At 36.5% G+C, this 21,074-nt stretch overlaps 1 protein-coding gene across 1 annotated transcript; it reads left to right on the forward strand.

Moving 5' to 3' along the window:
• Positions 1-683: 683 nt before the first annotated feature.
• On the forward strand, positions 684-16,078 carry LOC129271136 (alpha-N-acetyl-neuraminyl-2,3-beta-galactosyl-1,3-N-acetyl-galactosaminide alpha-2,6-sialyltransferase-like). Its single transcript, XM_054908499.2, has 5 exons — positions 684-1,311; positions 4,449-4,703; positions 6,946-7,115; positions 9,696-9,803; positions 10,321-16,078. The coding sequence occupies exons 1-5, from the start codon at positions 751-753 to the stop codon at positions 10,697-10,699; spliced, it is 1,473 nt and encodes a 490-aa protein (XP_054764474.1). The 5' UTR covers positions 684-750; the 3' UTR covers positions 10,700-16,078.
• The last annotated feature ends 4,996 nt before the right edge of the window (positions 16,079-21,074 follow it).

Below are 21,074 nucleotides of genomic sequence, written 5' to 3' on the forward strand. Positions count from 1 at the left end.
TTCTTTTCCCTAGATTTATAAATTGTGTATATAATTTTTATTGTTATTACAAAATTATTATTATTATCATTATTATTATTACAAATAATACACAACAACAAAATGGTTTGACAATCCTTTAGAGCAAAAGCTCGCGTTAGGGGCCAATAAACATAATTTAATGAATTTGAAGTTGATAAAACAGAAGAAAAATCGTTCATTTTGATGAAATAATGTTTGTTTGGGATGGGCTCGCATCATGTTTTACTGACATAATTACGCATAATAATCATAACTATGATGCAATATAAAAAGGTGGAATTTCTAACTTTGCTTGAATTCAGTAAAAAAAAGGGAACAAGTTAACCATGGTAACTTGCACGTCCATGGTATACTCCCCCCCCCCTCCCATTATCTCGAAGAACAGGGAATGACGTAATAATTTGAAATAACATTGAAATTATTGCTTGTATTTTTAAACATTATTTTCTCGTCTCTCTTTCTTCATTCTTCTCCATCTATATAACATCTTTTCTCTATCCCCTCGCGCTCTATCTCTCTCTCTCTGTTCCGTATCTATTTCTCTTTTTACCCCCCCCCCCCCTCTTACGTCTGCCCCTCTCTATTCTCTCTTCCTCTTCTTCCCCTCGCTCTCCTTTCATCCTGTTTCCTATCTACTCTCACTATCTGCCTCCCTCCCTCTCTCTTTCTCCACCCCTTTCCGTCTTCCAGACACGAAGCCGTTTCGTGCTGCTAGCCTTTTGGTACACAATGATAGCCATCTCCGTATCTTTTCTCTACACTCTCCGAGACACACGGCATCACTCCCAAGATGACACCGGTACCAAATCCAAACGTTCTCGCTTCTACAACTCACTCTTTCCATTCATCCGAAACGACGTAGCAGACTACCCTACATTGACACAGCACCATGTAGCAGACGACAAAGTGGTCCCTCCACACGTGGGTGCAACCGGAGGGGAAGGGCCGGTGAAAAACGATGCAATAGACAGTGGTAAACAAGTCCAGCAGCTGATTCTAAGAAATTCAGGTGGAATAGCGGGAGAATCGGGGAATATGATTGGTGAAATTATGCATGAAGAGGAACAGAGAACGTTTGAATTAGTGGAAGAAGAAGAAGCAGAGGAAGAGGAGATAGAGGTGCTAAATGATTTTCATGAAATAGATATAAAGAATAAAAACACTGGGGACGATCCAAGGGTACCTGTGACGTCAACAATTGATGTGACGTCAGTTCATTTTGTGAATGCTACCGTGAAACCCACCCCACCACCGGAAGTAGAAGGGTACTTCAACATACAGACCAATCAGGTGAGTACAGTACTAGCTATTCATAACTAAGAAAGTGTCACAAAAGATGTAATACAAATCTGGGTAATCGATGACGAATCTGTTGGAAAGAATTGGGTGGGACATTGAACAATCCTAATGAACTTAAATAAATCCAAATCTAAATTCGTCCTAAGATAGTAGCATGCACCACAAAACAGCACCCACTTATAATGATTTTAGAACTGAACCTGCTGAATGAAAATTGTAAGGGTGTGTTTTGAACGGCGAGTCTACTGAATCGCTGTCGTCAGGACTCGCTTAAACGCCATGGAGATCTCGGTCGTTGTTTTCTAGGATGTAAACTGGGTTCACATCAAGTTCCTTGCTCGGCTTGAAATGGGAATTCATGTTGATGAAAATCTCTTGAACGCTAAGTGCGCAGTGAACGTTTTTTTGTGTTTGATTCCGTAAATGAATAGATGGTAGTCTCAAAGGGGCTTTCATTCGCGTGGCCAGTAACCATGGTAACCCGAGCTAAACCATGCACTTGGCCAGTATTCGGTCAAATTACACAGTATGCGATGCAGTGGCTGAGTGTGAATAAACGTTGATAAACAAAAATGATTGAACGCTTTACCGCAGTACGTTTTGAAAATGTGTTTCAAATTTGTGTTTGGGGTTTTATTCATTTTTTCCCTGGTATTTCTGCAACCAACTTTTCGTCAGGGGGAATTTTCCCTTTCCCTTTAAGAAAATTGCTTGAACGAACCCTTTGTACAACGCGTATCGACGTCCATACCTTTCTACCTTTATTGCTCAATCTATATACTGCTGATTCATGAATAATACCCAAGGTTGGCTTGTTTAGATCAGGATCAGTCAAAGACTGACTCATAAATTACAGCAATTCATACCCCCATTTTCCAGAAAAAAAAGCTAAAGCGAGAAATGTGAAAGGGTGAACGACATGCTAGAGGACGATTGGCCAAGCCCACGCCGAAAACGTGTGTTTGGTTTCTCAAAAAAAAAAAGCATAACAGACCGAAAATCACAACGAGAAAAGGGCACGAGCGCGGTTTGAAATGTTAACATGTAAGGGTGGGGTGATGTGTTGTACGCGTGTGAATCAGATGTATAAAAAGAGGGTGCTCCTGAACTTTTACAGGTACTGTGTTTTTCCAGGATATTTCACCTTTTGAAAAACCAACGTCACACTTTGGTTTGACATCGAAGTGGGACGTATTGACCACAAGACACTGTTGCTCTTCAGATTTTTGAGTGGGTGGTTTTGTATCTCAAGAAAATGAGCTCTCCTCTTTAAGGTGTGGTACGGAAATCTGTGGTCGTGGTGTCTCCAACACACTTCAAAAATAACGTTTAATATCGATTTTACTTTGAACAGATAATAACGTGGTTTGAAGTAATTTACAAAATTATTTAAGTGTTACTTTCCTCTTTGGGTTCTCAGTTGCACACAACGGAATCTCTTACAGGAAAAAGAAGGATCACAAATTCACCAAGTTGTTGCAGTATATGTTTTTATTCTGATGTCAGTAAAGTCTATTGAAAATATCTCTAATCGTTTGTGAATTGTAAAAGTATTTTGCCATTATTCTAATATTCACATCTTGGAAAAGAAGTAATAGAGTCGAATATTTTTTCTTTTACGGATTCTTAAAGAAACATTGAATATGGTCATTTATCAAGTGTACCACCCTCTCCTGGTGATGAACGTCTTTCATATTTCGGCTGGTACATAATAGGGAGATATTATCGCGATATATTTGTCTCATTGAGAAGTTGTTATATACCAAACTAATTCAGATACCAGCAGAGAAGTTAGAAGTTGTTTTTTATTCAGACGGTTCAATTTTAGGCCTAAACTGCATCATTTTGTGTTCAGGTTTTCAATTTTACCTTGCTCACAGCATTGACCATGAAGATGATTTTCAATTCCACTTTTGAATTGAAAATGAATTTCGACGGATAACTCAAACGGTGTGTTTAAATTCACTTTGAAGTAAAAATTTAGGAAAATCAAATATACAAGAACGAGACTTCGGTCACTTTCACGATGTTTCCCGCAAATTGATTTTCTGCCAAATGTTTGTTTTTCTCTCTCTCATACACTTTTTTCATTGTTAACAACAACTTCGAGATCGTATTCATAACCCGCATTTAAGGGCCTTGGACTTTGGCAACAATTCTGTTCAACCTGTCCGACGATGAGTATTTTGTTGTAAAGGAATCTAAAATGAAACTGGGAGAGAACGGTACAAAATCTTGATCATACCTTGTTTTACCCCTTCAGTTTTCGATTGCATATTGGAAGAAAATGTTAAATATGCAAAGAATGATTCAAGAAATAAAGGAAGACCAGATATTGTTATTTTACGAAACACAGCCGACTTGTCCGACGAGGCATATGACCAGTCGCATCTCCATCCCATCCTCCTTTCCCCCTCCTTCTCCCCCTCCTTCCTATCGATCTCGTTTTTCATTATCAACTTCCTTCCTTGAGGTGGTCGACTGAACAAATGCATACCACCCTTTACTTGATCTCAAGCGATGAATTCCCAGTCACATCACTATGGAAGGCAATTGCTATTCATATCCTGCGGGATTTATGCATCCACGTGCCCGTCTGGCCCTCCATAATCCAATTTCTTTTGTCAGTTATTCACTAAGCTGTCCATTGCTCGTGGATATGCATGGATTTCAGGCGTCAAGCCGTGAAAGCTCCAACTTCCATCTTCCCTTAGTTTCGAAGTTGTTATCGTATTTTTTTTGGAAGGAAAGGGCCATTTCCCATCCGTTTTGGAAGTCCACCAAGTTTGTCCTTGGGCGTTCTCGTACAGAAATTCTATAGATATTCTTTTTTTCTGAAATTCTCTGTCCAATGATGGGTATTTTCGCATTTTCATCTCACATAAAATATGTTGTAAATTCCTGTTTGATATTTTTAAAGAGTAACCACCCTGAAGGAAACTGAAGTTGTTTCAAACCATGCAAACAGGCCTTGCCCTATTACAATTCATGCAAAGGTTTCTTTCCATTTGTATATTAACAGAGTATTTATGCTATTTTTGTTATCATCAAATGATGTATTTCACACAAAGTTATTAGAATTTTGCTGATTATATATATATATTTTTTTTGTTTTTAATGTCTTGTAGAAACTGCGCATGCGCTGTTCTCAGTGCGCCCTCGTCTCCAGTTCTGGCCACCTCACCAACACGTCTGCGGGGGCAGAGATCGACAGCTACCCTTGCGTACTTCGGATGAATTCGGCACCCGTTCGGGGATACGAAAACGACGTCGGAAAACGAACGACCATCCGAATCATGGGTCATGTCAACCTCAAAGTGCTGAATGCGAGTAACGAGCTCCAGGACGAGATTCTCATCAATGCGTCAACGAGAGCAGAAAAGGTATGCCTACAGGTGTCTTTGAGATCTTCATTTGGTAATTGGTAGAGGTAGATCTTTGTATCGCTAACTTCATAAGCAAACACGTAACTCATGGAAAGAGTATGATTTGGGATTAAATATTACGTGGAAGAATTTTTAAAAAGAGAGAATGATATAAAAAGGGAAAATAAGAAAGAAACAGAATAACACAATGAATGAAAGCAGAAAAACTATAACCAGATTTGAGGGGGGAAGATAAATAACAGTAAGCTCTGTTTTTAAGCTCTGCTTTATTAACATGATAATTATTTTCTTCTTCCATTACATTACTTCAAACACCATTCCGACAATTTAAATGACCAATAATGACTGGACTGTACAATATTTGGAATATACAATATTTGAAATATACTTCATCTTCAAGGAGATGTAAAGGGGATTAACGATGATAATATAGCAATTTATTTATTTATTTATTCATGTTTTATTTAACAAAAACAAATCGATAAAAAGAACAGTGGAGGTTGTCCGGTTCAGTTAAAACACTGTTTTACAACGGAGCCCTCCACGAATAAAAAGAAACATAAACATAATAAATCAAAAGCAAAACACATACATAGTAAATGAATTAATAACAGAAAATGAATATAATGAAATAGATAACATAACACAAATCATAATTAAAATAAAAAATTGAAAACATAAACAAAAACACAAATATAAACAAAAACCGTAATAAAGTGTGGCTGCACGTGGTATACCCCCCCCCCCTCCCTCCCTCCCTCCCAATCTAGGCCAGGTTGTAAAGTTAGAGCATGTTAATGAAAGTTTTGCAAACAATTTTAAAGTTATTTAAGGACTTATGGGGTGTTGCAAGAAAATATTTGCGATCAATTGCAAATATTCTGTTGCAATTTTACAACGGATAGATCAACGTTAGTTATAGCAAACTTGGTGTTTCAAGGAGCAGATAAGCAATCAATCACTAATTTGCAATTAACTGTAAGACATTTATATGATTGATTTACGGACCAAAAGTTGACTTGCAATTGATAGCAAGTTTCTTGCAACACCCTATTAGAGTTTTGTACGGACAATGGTAATTTATTGAAAATAGAATTTGCAGTGAATGAGAATAATTTTTTTTGTATTCAGATTTAGGGTATGGTATTTGTAGACGATTTTGGGCGGAATGTCTAGTATTAGATACAATGGGTCGTATAACAGATAAATGGTTTCAAGTATTTTGGTGCAGAATCATTCCAAATTGTGTAAATTAGAATACATTGTTGGTATTTAATCCTCTGTTCAACGGATTGCCATGCAGTCGAGTGTAGTTAACAAAGAACATTGTGAAGTTGAATAATCTGTATTCAAAACAAAGCGAGCATATCTATTCTGCAATTTCTGTAATCGGGTTATATTACTTTTTGAACAATTTCCCCATGCTGTACAAGTACAATAGTCAATATATGACAATATAAGCGCAAAGTATTACTGTTTTAATTGATTTCTGTTGATTAAGTGTTTAATTCTTCTTATGCAAGCGATAGAGCGTGATATTTTACAAGAGATGTATTGTATATGCAAAGACCGGCTTAATTGAGAGTCGAAAATGATTCCTAGGTATTTAATATTATCATCATGTTCCAAAGTTGTATTCTCAAATTTTATTGTGATTGTATTATTTTGTAATTTAAGTTTATTACCGAAAATCATGATCTTAGTCTTTTGTACATTCGATTAATTTTGAGCCATTTGGCAATTAAGTCCAGATCGGGTTGTAAATGTCTTTTTATATAATTGTATTGTCGCTGTTAAAGACAGTAGTATAATCTGCATATAAACAGAGTTTTGTGTTCTTATGCAAGCGTAAGTTTCCTAAATCGTTGACATATAAACAAAAAACCAGGGGCCCAAGTATGGACCCTTGAGGGACACCTGTTTTTTTACATTTAAAAAGGAACTTGTTGTTCCTTTTATTGAAACACATTGTTGTCTTTCAGTCAGATACATTTTAAACCATAGCAGTTCAGAGTCTTTTGTACCATAATGATACATCTTGTCAAGAATCAAATCTATAGGGATTACATCGAACGCCTTCTGTAGGTCTAAGATGATAATATAGCAATCAAAACTATTCTATGATAAGCTGTATAAACCAACTGACATGGAAAGAAAATGGAACGAGTCAATCGGATTTTCGTCCAAATTTCTTGAAAATTTAATTATCATTTTATTTCTTTGAATTCCTTCAATTTAGATCATGGTACCATGGCTATACAACGTCAAGGTTAATGAACATTCCGATATGTATTACAAAAGTGCACGGAACCTATCTCGTCTCTACCCACACGTGGAGTTCTACCTACTGACTCCAGACAAAATGAAGATTGCTGAGAGTCTGTTTAAAACAGAAACTGGTCTGACCAGGTGAGTCATTAGTCCATGTTTTTTAACCAAGAGCTTTATTCAATACTGGAAAGAACAAACGGTGAATAAAAAGTCATTATTGCTTTGCGTGACATCAGATACTTTCGATCTTATCAATATGTTCGTGATCCATCCATTCACCACAAGGTTGTGTTTATAATGTGGAAAATCTCGAGCACGATGTTAGATCTAAATGTATCCAGCATGTCCAGGGATGACGCCGATGACGCCAGGGTAGACGATTTCAATTGAATTCTATTCTCCGTCGTATTGTATGGTTCGATACGATGGAGAATAGAATTCAATTGAAATCGTCTAGAACTAAACTATTCGGTTAAGGGGAGGGGGACTGCATGCATGGTGACACGACTTATTATTTTTTCCTAAATAAATTACAGGATGTAGTATAGAGCTGCATAACCTGTACCTCTTTTGTTATGCGCTTTTCCTTCTCCTTCTCACTTTCCTTTTCTCCCTGTTTTCTCTTCTTTTCTTCACTTCTTGAAAACTCACAAATAAGTCGGTTTCACCCTGCCCCCCCCCCTTTCACCGCCCCTGAACGCATCTGTGCATGGAAAAATATAGAATTGAAGATGACATTTGCATTATTAGAAACAGATGATAATGAACGCCCTCTCGCCCACGTGTCACCGCTTGCATGGCTTGGTGGCAGATTTAAGTCAGGTGGAATCGCTATTTCGTTGCGGACGTCGGGTATAATATCAATATACAATGTGCAGGCATGCATACATCTACACTATCGCTTGTCTGCTATACCTTTGATTGTCCTTGGCAGCACTTCTCGGCTTTCAGCTTTGAACATGATGAAAAGTCAAAACCTAGTCCCGAGCAACCACAGACGCGATTTGAAATTGCCGATTTCCGACAGCGTCATAATAGGACATTCATTTTTGCGATATTTTGGTAGTGTCTCTGATGATTTCCTGTCATCCGGGATATCAGTCCTTGTAAATCCCGTAATCTCCATCAGAGGATTTGATTAGAACAAGAGTTCAGAAAGGCAATAGTTTATTCTTCAGACGGTCTGCGTCCTCCTGTAGTTCCTGCAATGAATGTGGGACAATGAAAAATGCAATAGTCAAGTTGAGTCAACAGGTCAGAAAAGCCCTTTCCCCCATATCTTCAAAATTTCTCTACCTTTGGGAACCTTCAGTTTTCCACAACAGTCATCAGATTGACAGCACCATGCACACGGAACCCCTGACGACTCATGGCTTCATATCACAGTCACACTGACGAAAACCGACCCCAGGCTGATTAAAGTTATTATGTTATTACCAATGACATACTATCGGTCACTTTGGAATCGGTTCCATTGACTAGATATATTCAAAGGGAGTAGCAACATACTTTCAATTTAAAACAAAAAGTGAAATCATTGGAGCATCGATATGACCAAGATCAATCACTTTTGTATCATATTTTGTTTGCATTAAAGGGCAGTAGTTTCGGTATCATTTGGAGTTAAGAGTTACAATAGTCATTGATCAGCGGTGGTTGATAATTGCTAGGTATTTAAAAGGAAAGGAAAATATGCAAGTTGGACTTCAGAGTGTGAAGTAATATTTATCAGCTTAACCATATTCGTATATATATAGAGGCCCGTGTCCTCTTGACAATGGTAGAATCTCTTACGAGATCAACGTTGACCGACTCTTGCACATTTTAAGAATTCGCTGTATTCTATGCACCGATTATAGAAACCAAAATTATTATCACCACTTTATAGCGCATGTATTTTTCTTTATGTAATCCCTTTAGTATTGTAAGTTTTGATGATACTAAGAAAATATATCTGCTTCTAGAATACAAAATAGATTGTTTGCGATCACATGATGGCGCTGTTGTGAAAAGTGGATTATGTCCACATCGGCTTCACCATTCTAGGCAAAAAAAAAAGAATCTCAAGCAAACATTGAATAAATCAATTTCACACACATCTTGCCCTTTTTTAAAATTTCAGACAGCCATGTTTTACTGTAATGGAGAACTTTAAACTTTCTATTGCGAAATACTCATCTAACGGGTTTGTTTGAATTTTGCAAAAAGTTCATAGTTGTGCTCTCTGGTGGGAGAGGGCACGCATTGCAAGAAGGCACCGCGGCACTGCTCTTGCAAATTTCTTAGTTGGGTAATGTTGCCGTCATCAAATGGTCTTTGGCATTTAGCAATAGACTGCATATATTTCGTTGAGCAAGGTACTCATTCTATCCTTGTTCATCGGATAAATAAAAGGCTAAGATAATCTTATTTGGCAACTTGTCCCATTAACTATAAAAAGGATCAATTCAAGCACTTGTCTGCAGTGCTGCTGTTTTACCTGGAAATTGGGGTGTACCCACGAGGCTGGTCGTTTGCGCCGTGTTTAGTACCCCTTAGGAAGTAATGCATTAGATTTATGTTCATTTTCTGCGAAGAAACATAACAACACTCTTGTGTTTTTCTCCTCTTTCTCCCTTCTCTGTCTCGTTCTTTCTGTGCACCTATATCTATATATCTTCTGTATGAATATCTGTTTGACTGTCTTTGGTGTCTCTCTCACGTTTACACTCTTTGCAGACAAGAAGCTCGGACCTGGCTATCAACAGGGTGGATGAGCATGCTTTATGCTGTAGATGTTTGCGACAAAGTGGACATTTTTGGACTGGTTCCAGAAAACTACTGCACGTAAGTTGGTCAACAATATTTGATAAATGTCTGGGATTCAATAATGTAAATCGTCGTCGGCAGTGACATCTGACCCTTGAAAAAAATGGTCATATTATAGTCAAATCAATATTAAGTCAATTTAGGAACCAATATTACTGTCTAAACAGTCAATGAAGATATAGGAAGGGGCAGGGGAGTGTTTTTGAGCGGTCATGACATAAGTAGAGGGTATTTATAAAGCGAGGGGACCACATTTTGTGGGGGAGATGATAAGCAAAATAAAACAATGTAAAAGGTCATTACCACTTATGGGGGCATTTCTCATCTGCTGTAGTGAATATAAAAGGGATTTCTTTCGGGTAAACCTAGGGGGATTGGGGTTTGCCCTTTGTATGAACATTCAAATCACGATATTAATATAAACTCGGATGTTTGGCTTTTACCCCATAAACAAGAAAGTTTATACGTAACTTGTTTTTATTGAATCCTGTTCACTAAATTATACTTTCTCACTCTTTCTCTTTTCCCTACCCAGGAAGAATCCGAATTCCTCAATCCCTTATCATTACTACGAATTAGATGGGCTCAAAGAATGCGATTATTACACCACGAGCGAAGAGCATCTCACCTACGGTCATAAGTTTATTACGGAGAAAGCTGTCTTTGCCCGATGGGCCACCAAATTCAACATGGAGTTCCACCTGCCCGCCTGGAACCTCACAGCCCTAGCTCGTAATAACTCCATCGAGACTCCTTTCCTGAAAAGATTTTACGAGGCCAAGCGCTCTGGGACGTTGCCAAAGACCTCTAATGGTAGCAGGGTCATACGAAGGATCGTCAAGCGAGTTGTCAAGAAGGTTATAATACGTAGGAAGGTGCCTGTGGTGCAGAAAAAGGCCATACCGAAAACGTGACGTATAGACAGTTCTGATTCCGCCAAACCGTTATGTGCTTTATTGACGATGTTAAAATGCGATGTGTTTTACGATGCCAGTACGCACCGAATCGTACTTAATTCTGGTACTCAAGCGTCTGAGAAGCTCAAATCAAATTACGTACGGTGAACAATAACTCTCTCTCTAAAAAGAATGGGTGGAATTTTTACTTGTTTTCACTACCCTTGCTATTGACGCTAAGGATCACTCAAATTGGAGAGAACATTAAACGTTCTCTCAAATTTTACAAAAATTTTAAGAGAACGAACATTTCACATCATTATCAATAAAAAGGTGATATTCACTCACGAATTAATACAAACTCACCCTTATGATCTAGTAAATAATTTGTTCGCTCGATTTGTTTTAGAGAGTGCAAACCACTTTAAATTTTCATTTTCATAAATTCTGTGAAAAATTACGCATTTCAAGCTTCAAGGGTCGACATCTGGCATGAGGTTTCATCCGAGATGCAACTTTTGCGATGTGGTTATTTCGCAATAATAAAAATGATATTAAGGTTTCACAAAGGCGTACTTGTCTTGTGGAAATATACTTGCATACGGCCCTGTCGAAATCGTCTTTTCGTGGACGCTTTGCGGGCTAGGTGCGTGCAGTGATTTTGCTGAAAGCGTGCTATAATGGTTAATTGCGTATGATCCATGTGACCTGCGTGTCAGGTAAATGGCGATGTACTACTAACAGGCGCTGCGAGGCAGCTGCGTCACAACTGCATGTTACCTGTGTGCGAGTTGCCTGCGAGAGAGATGTGAACATACGTGATGTGGCAGAAGTCCTCAAAGAATGTCGAACGTCACATCTCGGTCGCAGTCAACCCTTGATAAACCAGCAGATCCACGCTGCAGAATTCACCAGCTGCTGGGATATTAAACATAATCAACACCATTCATTGCAAGAAAAGCACCCGTGTTATGCATGCAGAATGCCCATTTCCAGCATGTACGTCTTTGAGCATGTTCAAAACCTTGCTGCTGGTAAATCGGACTTGTCTGCGCACCTGCTGGCAACTACGTGCCAGATACGTGCTAGGTACTGTCAAAATGCGGACGATCTGCGTTGACCTGCGGATAGCAAACTTTGTTCCCCGCATGTCACAGGCAAGGCTTGCACGGAAATATGTGACAGGGCTTCAGAAAGATTTTGAGAGCACTGTCTTCATTGGATTTACGATGTTGAGAAACGTTATTTGCAAAATACAAATGAGGACATTTTGTTTATAACGGGGGAATCAACACATCTTCCATTGTGAGTCTTTTTGGCAACTAACACACAAGCTATACATTTAAGGATATGAAACTCCTACGCGGTATTTTATTCATTGAAAATACAAAGGCCGTGTAACAATGCTTCATATTTTTAAAATACCGTGAACTCTGTCATGTACTTTTGAGAGACTTTTAAAGCTTGGCTGGGAAATCCGGAAATGGAAAAAAGAATCAGTGACATAAAATCGTTTTTAACACTGAGCACTTCCCCGTCCTCCTTTTGGTTTATTCAACACGGAAAAAACCATACTTTATATCTGCCATCGAACAATTATTCTTTGGCTCAAATAGAGTCATGGTGCTTTTGAGTTGCATGAATAATTGAACGATATTATGTGAATTATTTTCAATCATTCGTATTTAGTATTTTCATCTTTTATCAAATGTGTTTTTATCGTTTTCGTGTTAAGTATACTCGTTGATTTATCCATTATAAATTTCATCTTTGGGATCGCTTGTTTCGTCATACGCTGCAATATAAACTATGGAGGTACAGTGATCTACCTTCAGAAACTTTTTCGCACAAATGAGAATGCTTCTACTATTTATGATCATATGACCACAAGGAGGCGCTGTTTTAATCTCTGATTCGATTGCATGGCTAGGTCGCTTCTCATTCCAAGGACATCACTAAGATTTAATTCTAACGATGTGCATCTAATAGAGTGTTGCAAAAAACGTGCAATCAATTGCAAGTTAATTTTGTAGGTCTTATAATCAATCACAAGTCGTGCAATTTATTGAAAATTTACATTTAATAATTGCTGGTCAGATTCTTTTATTTAAAAAAGTTTCAATCGACTTGCTTTATTACAGTAGCTAAAATATATCCACCAATAATAAATTAAACTGACTAAAAATATTTCCTTGTAACAGCCCAGTATATCGTTTATTCGTAATGAATTTTGTTATTCTTATTTTTGTTTATACTTTTCTATTTTCCCTATCTTTCTTCATATCATCGTTTGATTGCCGTCAATAAAAGTGCACGGGAAATCGTTCATGATAAATTCATCACATGATCCTTTCCTGTCAGAAATAGTAGTAACATTGTTTCCGTTGAACAAAATCCTGGAGAATATAATTTGTGTTTCTTTCCAATATTCCTGGGCAAAATGACGTCATGTGTGTTTCCAGTGTTGAATAGGAACCGTGATTAAATGCGGTCACACCGGGTAACCGACTCCAAACCGCCCGATGATATGCCATTCAGAGTAACGTAAAAGCTGTGATCGGCCTGGAGCCGGTTTCGTCTGTGTGACTAGAGTATATAAAATGTGATGCCTTGTCGGAAATGATCAGGGTATGATAGGCCAAAGGTGACGGTATTGCTATTTTGATTTTAAAGCTAAATACTTTTCAGGATGAAATTTAAATTAAATGTAAACAATTCTTGCCTCTAGTAATATTTGAAAATGATAATGCGCAATAGGTGTATGGCGAATTATTAGGTGAACTAAATGAAAGTATTCACGTGATGACGTCTGTAGTTTTATTATTTTCTACTTTTCAACATAATCGTGAGGTTTGGTTGTAATGCAGGTTTTTTTTTTCTTTTCTTCTACACATTGTTTTTCTTCTTCATTAATTTTGTCTTTATTCTTCCATCTCTTTACTTTGACTTCCCCATCACCTTTTCATTTATTTCTCGCATAATTAAAACGTATGGAATTTAAATGAAAAGTGCAATATTTTCCTAGTAAGGTAGCAAAAAATGACAAAACGTGACTAAGGTTAAATGCGAGCATGGCGAGTATTATTAGCCATTAGTCAGCGAGTCATCTTTGGAGATGAGATTCGAATTAGCTGCAATCAAGAGGCTGTAAGTGTATACTGGCCTATTTAGTAAAGATATTGCAATAGGCGAAAATAATGTAGTTCCAGTATTCCTAAGGCTATTATTAAATGAAAAAAAAATAGGCATACGTTACAATCAGTTTATGTCAAACAGCTTTAGTTACTCACTTTAGAATGCATATAGATAATGTGATTAAATTACTGTATGGCGCGATATTACATTGTGTAAATTTTTGACTTAATGAATTTCATGTTGTGAAATGATTGGAACAATTACTGTATCAATAATTGTGACAATTCACCTGTCGAAATTCAAAGGCATGCCCCCGCGATGTATTTTTTCCCGTCAGGTAGCGAGACCACAAATCTGTTTTCAATACTTTCAGTTGGGCTGCAAATCTTGGACTTGTATTTTGTCTCAATTTTAAACAACGTAGGCAATTTCCATAGACTCTGGCGTCACCATGTACCTAGTTAGAAAGTATGTGCCTAGATAATAATCATTATAATAAAGACATACTGGATGAAATCAGTACTAATACGAACAAATATTTATTGATGGATGTCCGCCATCTTGCCACTCCCACAATATTTAAGATCTGCAAACCTCTCTTCTCGGCTCTCTCTCGCTGTCACAATACTGTATGTTATAAACACTAGCACTGTTTTTTAGCTTTTAGTTTCGATATAGTCAGTTGAATTTGAATAATTTCCTATAGCATGTACTTATATTCATGATCTCATCATTCAACTTGACGACCAATAATAGGCCTAATGCTTTTATCATGACTATTGCTATTAATGTCATGTTGGTAATAATCGCACAAGGTCTCACAACCGACATGCATATTGTTGATGATATTGAGAATTTTACATTGTGTTAACGTGTCAGTTATTTCATCATCGAGTTCAATTTGACAAAATACTTGTAAGCATACTATTGATTATTTGAGATGAGATTGATTTTGGGCTTCTTGCTCGGCTCCAAGATTTTAGTTAGCAGAATGGTAATAGCAACATCTACGGCATTGCAGGGTATACTGGTAGAGCAGGTTTATAACTGACTATTCTGGATAAATAAAATGTTATTGCTATTAAATTAAATCGCAGTTTCCCCATGATTGACCAAGATATCAAGAAACGACTAAAAACAATTAACGTTGTAAAGTGGCGTAAAGAGGCAACGAATGTCAATGGGTTGGAGCTACAATGTATTCCATCTATTTATTTAAAAAAAAGATCAAAGTGAGCGATGAAAATAAAACTTTTTTAATATATTTTTTGGATATCTTTCGCATATTAAAGTCAGCAAGATACGAGTTGATGGTGATTATAATGTTTCAAAGTTACAAGACGGTTACCCCCCACCCCCTCCAACTAAAGATTGGGGGTGGGGAAATGAGGGGTCTCCACGCTTGACAAGTATGTGACTATGTCAGTCATGCTAATGCATGTATATTTCTTATTACTTTGAAGTTCTATAACTATTCATCGTCGGTGACTATCAACTGAGTCATTAAAGGAAATTAAAACCCAAGAATAAGGCAATCTTATTGCAAAGAGTAAAATGAGAGGAACAATTAAAAAAAAGTTTCATCAAAATTGGTTATGAAATAAGCAAGTTATGGACGTTTAAACAGTCTTGTTGTACTTTCTATGGGGATCCTAAAATTGGCAAACGTGCTTTAAAATGGCTGATTTTGTGGACAACTCCCCATTTGTTTTGTACACAAATTTTCAGATTTCCCCCTTTATTTGACATATTTCACATTATCTCCTCCTGACCTTGACATACAGTAAGTGGTGTGAATTATATTTTCCCATGACATATGTTGTGCTCAGAAGGAGGCAAGATGCAATTTGAAAGATAATGAGGAAAATCTGAAAATTTGTGTACAAAACAAATGGAGAGTTGTCCACAATATCAGCCATTTTGAAGCACGTTTGCCAATTTGAGGTTCCCATAGAAAGTACAACAAGACTTTTTAAATGTCCATAACTTGCTTATTTCATAACCGATTTTGACGAAACTTTTTTTTAAACTGTTCCTCTCATTTTACTCTTTCCAATAAGATTGCTTCTCTTCTTGGAATTTGGTTTCAATTCCATGTTCTCATCTGTTTATTATGAAGAAATGTTTTGTAGATTTGTTTACGTATCATGTGCCTTTGAGCAAACAAAATGTAATTCATTATATGATCACTGTGTGAGCGTGTTGAGGATGAATAATGTCGAGTATTACTAGTATTGATATAATAAATTTACGAGAATAGTACTCATTGTTAGTATATTTTTATTGAAAATAAAACCACTCGATATCATTATGAACATTGTCGTCGCTAGCAGCACAATCACCGCCGACATCAACTCTCACTGTAATCACGAACACCATCTTCGTCATAATTGAAATCATCATCAACCTGATCGTCATCATTACCATCTCCTTTATCACCACCACTGCTATCATCAAAATCGTCATCACCACCATCATCGTCACCCTCATCAATTGTTCTCACGGTCACAAACATCGTCATCACTGTTACTTTCATTTGATTTATCATTATTTCCGCCATCCTTTATATCACTATATACCACAGCAATTATCACTATCATAATCATCATCCTTCATTTCGTAATCACCATTATAAATTATCATTACATCGCGATCAGGGGCTGATCCAGGATTTCATGATCCGATTGGGATGAGGGAGCATTAAAGAATAAAGAAGGGGGAAATATCCCATTTCTGATAAAAAATTACGGACTAACCCCGTGATAAGTTCTCCAAAAGATGATTACTGTCATTTATTTATTTATCATCATCACCACCACCACCACCATTATCATCATCGTCATCACCACCACAACCACCATCATCAATCATCACCACCATCACCATCACCACCAGCACCATCATCATCATCACCACCACCATCACCATCGTCGTCATCACCATCACCATCGTCGATCATCATCAATCACCACCACCACCATCATCACCACAATTGTAGTGATGAGTCAACAGAACAGCAACATCAAAACGATGATTCATACCAGGGTTCCATGACACGAATGTTTACCATCATTTGCCAAATGGTTTTCAACTAACAAGGAACCAATCACAATTTATTGTATATTTGCAACCCAATACAAATCACTGTTACTTGACCCACAAAACAATTCTTTTACTTCCTCATGCAAGGTGAAATCATGGACCTACTATGTCCATGATGAAACCAATGAAATGGGACGGATGAGATAGTTTGACAATTTCACACATTTTTATTATCAATAACAAAGTTTTAGCAACACAATCATCAATCATCCACAAAATTAATATTCATGCATATTATCAATATTTGTAACATTAATGTTCATAATTAATCTCTTAAAACATCATCATGGTAATAAATGTATTCATTTAGCTGTGTCAGTAGAGAGATGGGAGATAGAGAACAAAGAGAGGGCAGAGAGGGAGAGAGAGAGAGGGGGGGGGGGGAGGGGGGAGAAAGAGGAAGAGAGGGATAGAAAGAGGAAAAGATAGAAGACATGAGAGATAAAGACATGGAGAGCAGAAATATGAATAGTATCATTTCAATAAATCACACAGCATAATGTACCTACATCTAAATATGTAAACATTTGAGATTATTTTCTCAAAAGATCCTTGTGATACAGTACATGGTGTATCAAGTGGAAAATACATGTATATCTCTAATAAATCCTTAATTTCAATTTAAATCCATTATTTCAATTACAATTTGGCACATTATTTCAGACTTCATAAATATGAAAAACTATTATCAGTGGCTTACTTAAAACCACCTGGTAAAATCCCAATGTGTAACTGGACCTTTCTTGTAAACAGCCCCCCTTAAAGAATGGTTTCACCAATTCAGAAAATAACTAAAAAACCTGCCTTATTGTGACAACCTGATGTGAAGAACATTAATATGGTTACCATGGTTGGCATCGCAGTTTGTGACATACTGCAATAATGTGTCTTGCACACTTCTCATTAAGACCAGTGGGCGTGCCAATTTTTAGGAGTATTAGGCGGAAATCAAGAGTAATATGTAATTGACTCCGCAAAATACTTTGGACTAATCACTGTCTATACCCAAGACATTTAAAAAGAAGTGTCTTGAATGTCTTCACTTGAAAGCCAGTGTGTGTGCAAAGTCTTAAAATCAAATGAGGAAGTAGTTTGCACTATCACTATTGTTTTCCGGATAATCGCAACAAACACATTCAAAATGTTTATCGCATATCTTGACTCGATACTTCACAAATAGTGTGGGGGTATTTTCAAGAAAGGTTGGGCCGCGCAATTACTTGACCCGGTGCAATTACCAGATGGTTCTGAGTAAGCCATGATCAGTTGTCCAATATCATTGTGTGTAATTTGGCAATCCAGCTTACCCTGTAGATATGCATGTTTTAAATGATTTCAAACATATTTTGTTTTTAAATTTTACTACTAATAATATTCTGGTGAAGAGATATATTCGCTGGTACACGATTAAGAAATTATTGCTTTTTCTAATTCTATCCTATTTCAGTACCAACAATAGCTAAGGTTGAAAGTTTATTTATTTGTACAGTTACATATTGAATAAATAGACATGATATCAAATGCTTTACAATATACTGGCAAGTATTGGTTTAGTATATACATACTAATGCATGCACATGTGATTTTCCTGAACTTTATAATGGCATTTCAAAGTTTCGGTTATGAAACAAAAGCCTCAATAGGACATCGCATAAATATCGTAACTTGCATGTAAACCTGAACAGATACAGCTTTCATTTAAATCATATTGGTGGGTCAAGATACAAAAAAAAAGAGAGGCAAAATCATACCAAAAACACAAAGGAATTGGTGATAGAAAATAAATTGGCAGGAAATAGACTGATTGTTGGCAACTGATGATTGTAATATGATTTTCATCAACAATACAGAAGAAATAAATCAAAATGCCTGAAAGAAAGTTGGACGTAATTCCCAAATTGAGATAATCATAACAAACATTTCATTTTCAAACAAAAATAATCTAAATAAATGAAACAGAAGAACTCTCATAGGGACATGGAAATTCATTTTTCAGACAGATGTGAGATACATTCTGTGACTAACTAAATTTTGAACAGTAGAAGTTGTTCACCAAAAACTCTGGATTTAGATTTAAATCCCAAAGATTAATTCAGGAATTACATATGATTGTAATTCAAATCAGAGTTTGGTTGGTCACTAACAGCAGCATTTCAGGGGAATGTTTTATCATCATTTTTCATCTGATAAAATGTCAGATCTCACCAGTTTCCTCAGTTGATTTTGATTTGCTGAAAATCACAGGTGTCTGACTGTTACTATGGAAACTGAAAATAATCAGATAAAGCACTAGTCCTATCAAGAAACAATCCCCTAGATTTATCTTAAATTCTTAAATCTTGTTCAGAACCAAACATACATTTAAATACAAATTATGTGAACATGATTTAAATTACCAAAACAATTACCATCATGATGATTCGCCTCATTACTACCTCCAGGAGTTTGTAAATAATGTATTGCTACATGAAAAGAGATTCAATCTATATGAATTTCATGAACGAGTGGATTGCAAGTAAGCACTAATGATGATTTCTTAATGAACATGTTTTATATCAAGTACTCAAATGCTTTTTTTCATAATTGTATCAAACATGATTTTCAGGAAGTGAAGTAAACTGTATTTACTTCTCCAATGTCAATAGTAAATAGGTCAAAGCTAAAAAGAACGACAACAAAATCAAACTAACTACCTTGAGTACTACATAGTATGATTGAAAGATCAGAAACACAGAAATACATTATAAACTTATTATTTACTACATACATGTGCATGTAATAATCATACATTCATGAAAGTTGTACTGAATTTAATATTACTATAAACAATTTAACAAGGCACTAGTACACAACCAGTACTTTAAATAGTTTGAGTACTGAGAACATTTGACTGTTGAAAAGCTAGTGAGAAAGATATATCTGGGGAATATGAAGTCTACATGGAATGATTGATACGATTTCAATATGAAGTATGAAATCTAAATTATGTCTTCATGTGAACAGGGGACAGTTTCATAAAGCTGTTCATAAGTTAAGAGTGACTTTAAGAACGAGTGGTGATCCTTTCTTACGCGCAAAACCATCACTAATGAATATACCATTTGCCATAAGAAAGGATCACCAGTCGTTCTTAAAGTCGCTCTTAACTTACAAACAGCTTTATGAAACACCCACCTAAAACCTACAATAAGGTTGCACTGGATGATCTTCAGTAGGAGGCCACCAAGAGTAGTTATAGTCAGCTTGGTCAAATGAATCTTTTTGGTATTTTTTAACAGAGTACGCTTCTTTTTGTTGAACATGTACTAAAAATGGATGTACCAAAGTGGCACAAGTCTATTTTGACAAGTTTTAATTGGACCAATTTTGTTGTCCCTTTCGTGTCCCAATACAATGTAATTTTTTCTAATTCCTGAAAACCAAAACATTCCCATCAGTCTGAACTGCCATGAATTTGAACTGTGTAAGCTCTTCCAGTAATATGTATATTACAATAAACAGAGCGTGCTTAATGAGTGTGCCAATTTTTGGGGGCCATTTAATAACTTTTAAATAAATGCTATTGTGTTCAAATCATCTTTTTTTCACCTTCACACGATAGTATAAGGATGTTCTTCAATAGACTTTAATACCGTATTTCTCATAACTAAAAATTGATTTCTGGATTTTCTAATTTTTTTTTTTGGGGGGGGGTGGGGGTTACAGTAGGGGACTTGTGGTGCCTCGTTACACATTTCTCTACAAAATGAAATTGTACTTTACGAGGATTTCAAATAAAGTGAACAAGGAGTCCTATGAAGAGAGGTGACACTATTCCAGACCTCTTTTTTTTGGGGGGGGGGAGGGGCCTGGATTGATCTTAGTTTGTCAAGCAAATTGTATCACCTGGGCACTGTCTTACACAGAGTTACATATACGATTGATTCAATCAATCTCAACTGTAAGAAAATCCATCCATACCATAATTTTTTTTCTACTAAAAAATTGCAAAATCGCCTTAGTAAACAAAGAGAATCACACTGAATCTTCAAGAGGACGATGAATATATGAACATACATCATACTAAGAAAATATTTTGACCAAGTTTTGCATTTTAGATGTTGACGTTACGGGCCATCCATAGTTGTGGTTGATTGGATCAATCGCAACTCTTCGT

This window comes from Lytechinus pictus, chromosome 11 (assembly GCF_037042905.1).
Source record: "Lytechinus pictus isolate F3 Inbred chromosome 11, Lp3.0, whole genome shotgun sequence".
NCBI classification, from domain to species: domain Eukaryota; kingdom Metazoa; phylum Echinodermata; class Echinoidea; order Temnopleuroida; family Toxopneustidae; genus Lytechinus; species Lytechinus pictus.

Coding starts and splice junctions, on each gene's coding strand:
- LOC129271136 (XM_054908499.2), top strand. CDS start 751: ATGATAGCCATCTCCGTATCTTTTCTCTACACTCTCCGAGACACACGG. Junction 7,116..9,695: donor ACAGAAACTGGTCTGACCAG/GTGAGTCATTAG, acceptor CACTCTTTGCAG/ACAAGAAGCTCGGACCTGGC. Junction 9,804..10,320: donor GTTCCAGAAAACTACTGCAC/GTAAGTTGGTCA, acceptor TTCCCTACCCAG/GAAGAATCCGAATTCCTCAA.